At 40.5% G+C, this 12,060-nt stretch overlaps 1 protein-coding gene across 1 annotated transcript in view; it reads right to left on the reverse strand.

Moving 5' to 3' along the window:
• Window positions 1–12,060, reverse strand: part of LOC134336437 (polycomb protein Suz12-like) — a 65,626-nt gene that overhangs the window by 11,803 nt on the left and 41,763 nt on the right. The window contains exons 8-12 of the mRNA XM_063030667.1: window positions 9,676–9,778; window positions 7,472–7,577; window positions 6,955–7,132; window positions 3,331–3,419; window positions 1,560–1,703 (exon numbers count right to left, since the gene is read on the reverse strand). Of these exons, the coding sequence (XP_062886737.1) occupies window positions 1,560–1,703; window positions 3,331–3,419; window positions 6,955–7,132; window positions 7,472–7,577; window positions 9,676–9,778 (620 nt within the window). The remainder of the gene's footprint in view (window positions 1–1,559; window positions 1,704–3,330; window positions 3,420–6,954; window positions 7,133–7,471; window positions 7,578–9,675; window positions 9,779–12,060) is intronic.

A 12,060-nucleotide genomic window follows, 5' to 3' on the forward strand; every position in this document is an offset into this window, starting at 1 on the left:
CACGTTGTGCTCTTGGTGTTATCTCTGCAGGATGCCCACTTGTAGGGAGAATTGCAACAGTAGTTAGTTTCCTCCATTTCTCTTACCGTGGACTGACAAACACTCAGGTCTTTAGAAATGCTTTTGTAGCCTTTTCCAGCTTCATGATATCTATAAAGTCCTCTGAAAGTTGTGCCTATTGAGGGAAGTTACACATAGACAGACCTTTCTTGAGAAGAACAGGCTCTGTCAGTAGTAGAGCTACTAGGACTTGATGTTTCAATCCTTATGGTAAGACAGCACTCTCGATGTTGGCAGTGGGTTTGGAGTGGTGACAAGGAGGGAGGGTAGGTATGTCATCGGGGTCATCAGGTGGGCACCTTCCTTCTTTGACGTTTCGTTGATAAGCCCACGACGTCTCCAGGGGTTCAACGGTGCTACCTGGCGTTCCAGATACACCCCCCCCAGTTCCATATCCCCCTGTCTTCATCTTGCAGCCCAGTTGTTGTCTTTCCTTTTAATCCAAATCCAATTGCTGCTTTCTTCTGCTGCATTTGACAAGGCCTTGATTGCTTGTTGGAGGGAGTGACCCCTTACCCCCCCTCTTCTTCAATAGACTGGTCGTAGATGTAGCAACGAATCTTGGTCTTCCAGCCATTCTGGGCAGCTTCAGTTGCCAGTTCAGAGTACTTGGTCTTTTTCCTCTCATAAGCTTCTTCGACACCATATTCCCATGGTACTGTCAATTCCACAACATATGCCAGCTTGGCTGTTGTGGACCAGAGGACCATGTCTGGCCGGAGTGTTGGGGGAAACACAATCTTTTTTTCCTAAGTCCACATCCATTTTCCAATCCCGAGCAACCTGCAGAATATTTACATCTTTTGATGTTATATGGTGCTCTGGAGGTTGGCCTGCTGGTACAAATCGTGTAATGTGGACATTTCCTGCCGATGTTTGTGGGAGAGCATTTGTGATGATTCCCCTCTTTTCCAAGATTAACATGACTTAGTGTGTCTTTTTTTTAAAAAAGTAGGGCAGGGCACCTCTGCAACCCACGCCTCCAGTCTCATCTCATTGATTGGAACAGCTGATTCCACAGAGCTTTTGTAGAAGGCATTTCCCCAGAGGTTCACATACTTTTCCCAACAAATACTTGCAATACTGGATCATTTTTCTCAATAAATAAATGAACAAGTATATTGTTTTTTTGTGTTATTTATTTAATTGGGTTCCCTTTATCTAGTTTTAGGGGTTGCGTGAAGATCTTATCGCATTTTAGGTCATATTTATGCAGAAATAGAGAAAATTCTACAGGGTTCACTAACTTTCTAGCACCACTGCATATAGTCTGAAAATAAATTTACTTTAAACTTTGAAATTTATGATATCCTTCAGAGATCTGCCTATAGAACAACCTACCAGTCGAAACAAATGCCTGGGTTAAGTATGTTCACTTCTAAACTTAAATAGAACAAATGCACAGCAGGAGAAATTTTGCAAAAGTATTTGACGGTAATGGTAACTACTCTCAGCAAGTTGCAGTGCCCCTTTAGGGAACTTCAATAAGGAACACATACCACATAATTGAAGATAAATCTGCTATGGCAGAGTTTGAGGTGTTTTAGCAAGCTGTAAAGTTTACGACAGTTCAGCGTGCACCAAGGACAGTGCAAGTCATCTCTGGCCTCAGTCTGTTGGCGGGTATTGTTATTGTAAAGAAACTGTGGGAACAAATCGAGATAGTTTAAAAAAAAGAATCTGGACACCTTTTAATCCAGCATCACAAATAGCATATTAATAAAAAGACTAAACATAGCTAAAGAACATATGTCAATTTGTTTAACATATCTGGAAATTATAATTACTTTTCTTTTTCAATTTTTTTTATTGATTAAAAAAAAGTGACTATACAAACAGGAGGAGAATATCTCTGGTATATATGTCAATAACAGTACATACAGAAGGTAAAACAAGGAAATAATGACAAATCGATTCTCCCTATTTTCCTCCACCAATAACAATATATCCTTGCCCACAAGGATTCATGAGTTTAAACTCGAGTTTTGTTAAGAACTGGGCAGAATAAACTAGTCAACTATGAACCATAAATTAATGGCCATCTATGAGCTGATTCAACTGCACTGTAACTAATGGACACAGATCAGGGAATGAGCTGTGTGAACATTGTCACAGAACATCATTACAGGCCAACCAGCAAAATAAGTATAACAATAAGTATAACGCACTGTGTGGTTCAGGTTGGCGGTAATCCTCCATGTAAAGTGGTTCTTTTAGTGTGTGAATGTATGTCAAAGGTTGGAAAGTGAATACCAATTATAAACAGATAATCTAATTGTCCAACATGTACATTTTCAAAATAAATCTCAGGGAAATAAACAAACAGCTAACTCAAAGATAGACTTTAATTTGAAAATAATCCCAGAACATGGTAGCAGGCAGTAATAAATCAAAACTAGCTTGAACTGTGAAATATAATAGTGTCTTGCATCTTAAGAAGATTGGTATGAAAGCAGAATGCTAGGTGCTAAAAACTGGTAATCTTCAAGAGGTTGCATTTTATTAAGAGTATCGAATGATTAATTTAGATATATGTGAATTAATTTTGATGGCAGAACAATTACAAAACTTTCCACGAACCTTGCTCACATTTGAAATGAGACTGAAGCTAAATATTTAAATTCAACTGTAATCACCACAAAAACCACAGGTTTGGCCCCAGCCCACAAACTGTAGTTTTTGGTTGGGAAGGGAAGGAGGACATTGCTCAGGCATCCAAATGCCCAGCAGTCTAAGCTCTCCAACTGGAACAGCGTAGCAATGTTAAAGATTTTTGCCATGGAGTTTTTTTAAAATAATATGCAAACGTACATTATTAACATGCTAACCAGAATCGAACACAATGGTCAAACCGTACCCAACTAGTGTTAAATAAAATTCCAGTACAACCTCCTGGGCTCTGGATTTTCTGAACTTAGTAAAATGGCCCATTGATTCTGCTCCACCATTCAATCACAGCTGATTGTTTTTTAATCCCCATTCTCCCACCTTCTCTCCACAAGAACCTATCAACCTCTGACTTAAATAGTCAGGCACTTGTTCAGCACAGCCCTCTGTGACAATGAATTCCACAGAATCATCACCCTCTGGCTGCAGAAATTCCTCATGTTTTAAAGATGCCTGCTGAACAACCTTTAGCTGCTCTTCCCAACATCTTCATGGATTTGCACGCCTGACCATTCCACACACTTCCTTGCAATCTACAGCTTTCTTCCATCACACCGTCAACTTCAGTATCAGATGATTTATATGGACGCATTTATACCATACCTGGTAAAATATCCTTAATTTCTGCCTCGGTTCCATTGAAACTTGTTCCTTTTTAGTTTGAAGTTCAGTTGTCAAAGAGTCTTTTACAGCTGTGAGGTTAAAAACAAGTTGCATATGAAGGATGTATCTGAGATCCCTCACCCATATTCATGATGCACTCATTTCACCAGTGCTATCATTGTAACTGGGTTCACACATTTAAACAGCCAAGTTCTCGCACTTCATACAATTTAATATGATCTATTTACTGTTCGTAATGCAGTCACCTCACAAGGCAGTGGAGGGGATGTGCCAAATGTAGGAAGTGCAGCCACTCAGTCCATATGAGTTTCAAAGTGTTCTTAGACCCCGGCTCTAACCCCTCCCACCTTTAATGTAAAAAGAAGAGAAAATGCACAACACCTGTCAAATTACATTTTATAATTTCAGATCATGAGCTGTTAGATCAAGTACCACCCGAACTGCTATTGGCATTTGTATCTTTGTGTTTTGCTTCTATCCTATCCCACTACCATCCATTTTGCAGTTCAAGCAGTTTAGATTTAATAACTTAATCCAGGTTAAATTAGCTTTACTAAGGAGCAGCACGGTAGAGTAGTGGTTAGTGTAACACTATTACAGTGCCAGCAACCCTGGTTCGGTCCCCACCGCTGTTTTTGAAGAATCTATGTGTTCTCTCCATGTGGGTGCCCTCCGGGTGCTCCAGTTTCCTCTCACATTCGGAAGTTATATGGGTTAGGGTTACCAAGTTGTGGGCATGTTACGTTGGCACCAGAAGAGTGGTGCCACTTGCAGGCTGTCCCCAGCACATCCTCAGACTATGTTGACTGTTGATGCAAATGACATACTTCACTTATAAAAATCTTTTGTTTTAAGAGAGCACAGGTTATAAAAACCAGTAACAACATTTCCAATACAAATGGAAAGATAGAAATACATGTAACTGGAGGAACTAGCTATGTCATCCATCAGCAGCCAAGATTTCAGGTATTACTCAAGTGCTGAATCTAATAATTCTGCTCTGGTGTTTAATCAGCTGAGATTTATTATTTATAGACACAGTGTGGATCAGGCCAATGAGCCGCGATGCCCAGCAAACCACTTATTTATCACTAGCCTAATCACTGGACAATTCACAATGACCTACTAACTTACTAACCAGTACATCTTTGGACTGTGGGAGGAAACTGGAGCACCCACAGGAAACTCACACATTCACGGGGAGAACGTACAAACCCCTTACAGATGGTGCCGGAGTTGAACTTTGATTCCCTGAGCTGTAACAGCATGTTAACTATTATGCTACCCATGGCCCTGAAAAGCATTTGAAGATTTGGATTCAGAAGTTCAATATTTTTCAGGTACTAAGCTGATAAGATGTACTTTCTCAGCAGGTACCTGATACACTGAAATCCTAGTTTAATGATTGTTGGTAAGATGATATGATAATTGGTGTTGTGGACAACAAGGAAGGTTCTCTCGGGTTAGAACAGAATATAGACTAAGTACAGGGCAGTACAATAGTATAATACGTAACCTAATTTTTCACAGTGCCAGTGATTGGGGTTCAATTCTTGCCACTGCCTGTAAGGAGTTTGTTTGTTCTCCCCACAACTGAATGGGTTTCCTCTGGGGGCACCGTTTTCCTCTCACAGTACAAAGATGTACAGGTTAGGGAAAGGTGTGGGCATGCTATACTGGCTCCAGAAGCATGGCGACACTTAGGGGCTGACCCCAGCACTTTCTCAGACTGTGTTGATCGTTGACACAAATCGATGCATTTCACTGTGCTTTGATGTACACGTGACAAATAAAGCTAACCTCTGTCTTCAGATACAGTCTACTGTGATACAACTTGAATGAAAATGTAGGTGGTGTAATTAATAAATTGGTGGGATGACATGAAGATTGGTGTTCTGGAAATAATGGGGTTAACATACAAGGAGCGTTTGGCAGCTTTGGGCCTGTACTCGCTGGAATTTAGAAGAATACAGGTGATCTCATTGAAACCTATTGAATGTTGAAAGGCCTAGATAAGGTGGAAGTGGAAAGGATGTTTCCTATGGTGGGGGCATCCAGAACTAGAGGGCACAGCCTCAAAATTGAGGAGCGACTTTTTAGAATGGAGGCAAGGAGGATTTTTTTTTTTTTTTGCTAGACAGTAGTGAATCTGTAGAATGCTCTGCCACAGACTGCAGTGGAGGCTAAGTCCGTGGGTATATTTAAAGCAGAAGTTGATAGCTTCCTGATAAGTCAGGGCATCAGAGGATATGACGAGAAGGCAGATGTATGGGTTGAGCGGGATCTGGAATCAGCCAGGATGGAATGGTGGAGCAAACTTAATGGACTGAATGGCTTAATTCTGCTTCTGTCTTATAGCCTAATGATAACAAGGAAGGTTTATTTAGCAATGCAGCACAGAACAGGCCCTTTCAGTCCAATGAGCCACACTGCCCAACAACCAACCAACGCATCTCTTTGGACTGTGGGAGGAAACCAGAGCACCCAGAAGAAAGCCATGTACTCACAGGAAGGCTATACAAATTACTTACAGGGTACACCACAACTGAACTCCAAACTCCAGAATGCCTCGAGCTGTAATAGGGTCGCTTTAGCCACTACGCTACCATGATGCCCCTTACCGTTGCAGCAGGATAGAGATCAGAAAGTTGGGCATAACCCTGGCAGGTGCAGCTTAATCCTGACAAATGCAAGATGCTGCATTTTTGGGAATTCAAAGTGGGTTACTAGGTATAGTAAATGGTAGTGTGCATAGTAAGGGTTCCCAACTTGGGGTCTGTGGAATAATAAAAAAGAAGTTGGGAACCCCTGGTGCAGAGTAACATCAATGCAGAGAGACACACTAGGGTTCAGTACATTGTTCACACTGACAGCGGCCACACAAATAGATAAGGTGGTGAAAGCACAGGAAAAGCTTCCTTCATATATCAGGGCACAAAATTCAAGATATGGGTTGTTATGTTGCATAAGGACCCTCATCAGTCAGGGAGATGGGCTGAAGAATGGCAAAGGAATTCAACTAAGTATGAGATGATGTAGGACTTGTACAGTGACTGGTAGGGCACCGATAAGTGTTGTGGAATTGCATTTAGGATGTTCTGAACTGCTGTAGTTACACAAGTCATTGGTGAGGGCCCACTCAAGAGTATTGTGTACAGCTTTGGTCACCCTGTTATAGGAGATTTACAAAGATGCTGCTTGAACTAGAGGGTCTGAGTTATAGGAAGAGGGTGAGCTCCCTGAATCTTCATTCCCTGGAGAACGAAAGGCTGGCATTTATAAAATCATGAGAGGATTGGATATGGTGGACTCCCCAGGGTTGGGGAGTCAAAAACTTAAGAGCACAGACATGATGAGGAAGAGATTTAGAAGAGACACAAGAGGTAACTTCTTCATACAGAGGGTACGGAGCACCCAGAATGAGCTGCCACAGGAAGTGGATAGGGCAGGGTACAAGTGCAATATTTGACAGACATTCAGATGAGGGGAGGGATTTGGAGGGTTACGAGTCAAAAGCTAGAAATTGGGATGATGCTGTCTTGCTCTATGACTCCAAGAATAATACATTTTTCAAAGTGATTTATATTTGCTGGTGGTTCTTACAGAGGGTCTGAGCTGGTTTCACTGAGTTGAGCTTAGTCTCTGCAGCTGTGGTGTCTGTATTGCGAGTTGCAAGAGGCTTAGCAACTGGAGCAGTGGATCTATCTGCAGCATCTCCTGTCCATCGAAGAGTGAACTGGAGTGTAGGACCCTGAGAAAAGGTTTCGAAAGGAGGCAACCGCTGTGAAAACAAAGCAAGACAGTAATAACAGTAAGCTTTGGCACTAAAAATAATTGACAACAGTTTTCAAATGAGTGCGGTATCAGATACAGAATCTAAACCAAAATAGATTTTCATCATACCACCTAGAAGAGCACTGTGCATTTGTCTCCAATGGTATGAAAATTTGATGTTTCTGTTATAGGCCACTAAGCTGTAATAGCAGGTTATGGCAAATTTACCTAACCCCTACGGTCTTTTAAAAAAAAGCCACTCTCTTATCACAGTGTTCCATAGTTCAATACAACAATGTATAGAAGTTGAGTCTCTGTGGGAAAGGGGCAAGGGTTATAAATATACCTTTCCATCAAGAATGGTTTCCCAAGTGGCTCTCTTTTTGCTAACAGGGCACTCATCCATTTCCTGCATGGCTACTTCATACTCTCCATCCAGGAGCTGCAAGCGTCTGGAAATAAACATTTAAATTCAGAATACCACAACTTGCTTCAAACACAATCTAAAGGAAGAATGAAGAGGGTGAGTTTCATTTCTATGGGATAAATTAAAATGAAAAATCAACTTTTAAAATCTAAAACTGTAGTTTGGTACTGAAGCAGTTCAATTACTACATATTGTAAGCTCCAGAACACAGGCTTATTCTTTACTGATCTAAGCCCATACCATGATGGTTGACAACACACTTAAATACATACAACCAGCAGAACCCTAATCACTACAGGATAACAACACTATGACCACTTTGATCGCTTTGCACTAAAGTGGACTTTTTGTTCCAATTGCATTCTTTCATGTAAAAGTTGTGTATAGCTCATGTTTAGTTTGTTTCTTTTTCCCCTGTGAATGCTGCTTATATTATGTTATGTGCTGTTACGTCGCAAGTTTTGCAAACGTACATCTAAAGAACTTGACTTTGACTTTTGTTTTATAAACAGCAGACTACTTACCATCTAAACCTCTTGTAACTTTATACACCGGAGCAGAACCTCCTCGTTTTTTGGTACCAAGAGGACAATTCCAACCTAGACTGTCTTCCCTTATAACTACAATTCCCCATCACTGGGGACAATGTGTCTCCTCTCCACCCTCTCAAAGACATCTTTCCAACAAGATCAGTAACCAGAAGTATAACCACAGCCCAACTAGATTTATATATTTAATGCACAACTACCCCACTCATGTTTTCTACATTCCCAGCCAAAAACTGTATCTTGAACACCTTAACTGCTCACCCTGCTGCTTTCAGAGATTGGACATCTAATTATCATACATCGACGTATCTCATTTCTCTAGACCAGAGGCTCCCAGCCTGCGGTCCACAAAACACTTGGTTAACGGTAGGGGTCCATGGCATAAAAAAGGTTAAGAACTCTTGCTTGAGACAAATTCCATTCCTCACTTCTGAGCCATTCTAACTAGCTCACCAACATATTGCTGGTGCCAGGGGTTTCTTCCTTATCATCAGTTACACTGACAGTCAAATTCCTTAAAGGTAGGATTACATGCCCCATAAAAAGCAAGGCATACAGTGCCGAGACTTACAGGACCCCACTGTAAGCATCAATAAAATTCCTGCACGCTGTAATCCTTGGCTTTCTGTCACCGCATCAGCCTTAAAGCTCAGCTGCCTCTTTCCTTGAATCACATGGGCTTTTCCTTCATCTAAATATGGATGGAACTAAACCATACATCCCTACCAACAAAAAATGTTTAGTTTGAAGGAACTTGTTCCAAAGACAAGAATGCCTTGAAGAAATCTTATGAGCTGTCTCTGGTATTCAACCAAATAAATTTAGTTAGAGGAAACCGGAGATATTATGATTGAAACAATCACCTTTGTCACTTACCCCATTTATTAGCAAATCACCCATCTAATCCTGAGTACGTTTGTGTACAAGATCAGCAGAACTAAACTGACTCTGTACTGAAGGGGAAAGTGAAGAGCAAACTTTATGACAAAGAGTAATGGGGCCATGCTTATATTTCCAAAACACCAGATTAAAAAAAATCACTAAGTAACTTTGCTGAATTGGTGCAGACGTGAGTGTCAGATCAATTCTGGATTATTCTGATTTAGCTGCACCTAGAAATCAAACCCTTGAGAGATTACACTTCACTCAAGTGATCACACTTCTACTAGAAATCAAAAGATCACGTTCGTCATTAACAGGCCATTTCAGTAACCAAAATCAAGCAATTTAGCCAAAAAAACAAAATCTTTGAACACTATTGATACTAAAACAATGAGGAATTCAAGCTTGACACAACAGATTCCTCAATCAGTTTCAAATCCACCTGAGCATTGTTTGCTCTGCCTGGCCACTAATTTCGAAGAGAAACATGGGTATATTTAAATCAGAGGTTAACAGGTTCTTGATTAAAGGTGTCAAAGATTACGGGGAGTAAACTGGAGAATAGGATTGAAAGGGATGGTAGATCAGCCACAATGGACTGGTGCAGCAGACACAATGGGCCAAATGACCCAATTCTGCTCCTTTGTACTAGCAATTTTCACCTGCACAGTCCAGTGACAGCAGCATGCTTACCTGTTCTTATCAAAAACTGTCATCTGAGCTACAAAGGTCTTCTCCCCATCATCTTTGTGAGACGAGTTCCGTTTCCGTCGACTTGGCAACTCATCTGTTACTTCTAAAAGAAGAAGAATTAGGAGTGATGATTTGAATGATTGTTGTGCAACAGGATCTGTTTCAATAAATTATTTTAAGCACATGGACAAGTGTAAACTTTCCTTCAGGTTTAGTGTGACCATGCTCAGTGTAAATAGAATTAAACCAAAATGCTTACTGTAAATTAAAACCATTTTATAGTAGAAAAAAACACTTAACATCCTGTTCTCCATAGCTACCCTTTTTAATGTTGACGTTGATTTGAGTCATATTTGCATCTCAGCAACCCATTTTACAAGTTTAAGGGAATGTGATTATAAAGTCAGCAATAAACCAGAAATCTATGCTGCACAAAATCTGCAAATGCAAGATAACTAATAATATCCACATACAGACTAAAATGGATTAAGCACTGAAATTCTGACAGCAATGGAAACACAGAAATAGAAGCATATGTTTGTTGAAATCTTCCTCAACTGAACAGCTTAAAATTTAGCCTCTTAAGACCAAGCTATTGTTATAGAAATGTCTCACAGAGGCCCTCTGCTTCCAATATAAGCCCAAAAGCATCAGTTGTTAGAGAAAGAAGATTGAAGGACTTTTTTTGCTTCCATACATTTTCAACCTTTTCCAAGATGGCACTGGCAAGATTTTGCAGACAGCTCACACGACTACTAGACGCTCAACTGGATATATTATCACTACAATCCGCAGCCTGTAATTTCCCTTTAAGAAATATATTTTTTAACCATCTAAACAAACTAGAGATTGTATGACCTCCCAAAGGAATCGGTGAAATTGGCTCACAAGCATGTACAACCAGGGTGGCCCTCACTGTCGAGGCCTGAGAGCGGAAAATAAGCCTGTGCTCTGCTCCATTACTCTACACTGATTAAACCATCAAGTACCAAGAATGGAAAACAAACTGATGTTCAGTGCTGTCTGCCTGCATTTGAATGATCTCTCTCCCTTCTCCTACCACCATGGGGTAGAAACTCTCCGGTCTCATGCCACCAGGTTTGGGAGCAATTGTTGCCTGGCAACCTTCAGGCCCTGGACCAGGTTCACTCACCTCAGGGATGAACTCGCTCTGCAAACTCATTTTCAGGGACTCTGCAGCTCACATGCCATGTAATATTTAATTACTTTTCATTAACTATCTACATGGTCTGTCCTCTTTTGCACATTGGATGTTTGTCAGTCTTCGTTGTGTATAGTTTTTTGTGAATTCTATTGTGTTTCTTTGTTTTGTGACAGCCTGCAAGATGAAACTCAAGATTGTATATGGCATACATACTTTAATAAATTTGAACTTTGAACTTCACGAATTATTGAAAGTGGATCTACAACCACCAGACAACTGTACATCGTACATGCAGATTTATGGGCAATGACAGCTCACCAGTCTGAAAAGCCAACCGTTTCTCTGTCTCCCCCAATACCAACTTTATCTGTAGAATAATCTTAGGGGGGAAAGCTCACCTAGCATTAATGTCCAGCAATTTAGTGTGTACAATGGCTCTAAAGCACATTTCCAAAAGATACATCTTTTGAACATATCTGAACTATATTCAAAAGATAGTTCCGCCTCCTAGTCCTGCTGTAACAGACAGGGTCTATCAGACAAAGTATTACTCTCTCGGGCGGATGCAAGATTCCCCACAGCCAATTCTAACAATGGAAGAGATATTCAAGGTTTCTAGACAACATCCACAACCCCAACCATAAACACAGAAGTCATTTTCTGCTTACATGCAAATTGACTACATTGCCTGGATGGTAGTACATTTGCGACAAAATTGCTTGATTGACCAAACTAATTTGGAATATCCCAAGACTTATTCAAATAAGGTATATCCTCAAATATAGCGTTTAATAAAACTAAATCATCTATTGAAAAATTAAGTTATATATTTCCAAAAGGTGAAATGTGGATTACTAGAAATATGTTGTGCAACATTTTTAAGTTAAATTTCCATCTGGGCACTTGAATTGGAAAGAGTGGAGATTCACTGGTTTCCAATTCACTTTCCAGACTGTATCTCGGTCTCTAAAAAGCAGTTCATCACCTACTTGATAATGTTGAAGGGAAGGGATGGGAACCTATCTGTTTCTTAATTACCTGTCGGTATCAGGTTTAAAATCTTTAACATCAACTGAAGAAACCAAACTTGCAATCCATGTTTCACTGCATAAAACCTTGCTCAGCTTTAGCACCTTTTCTCCCTCTGTCCCTCTCACTATCCTCCTTGCCCATCCTCTGGGCTTCACCCCTCCCCCTTTCTTTCTCCCAAGGCCTCCCGT

This window comes from Mobula hypostoma, chromosome 22 (genome assembly GCF_963921235.1).
Source record: "Mobula hypostoma chromosome 22, sMobHyp1.1, whole genome shotgun sequence".
NCBI lineage: Eukaryota > Metazoa > Chordata > Chondrichthyes > Myliobatiformes > Myliobatidae > Mobula > Mobula hypostoma.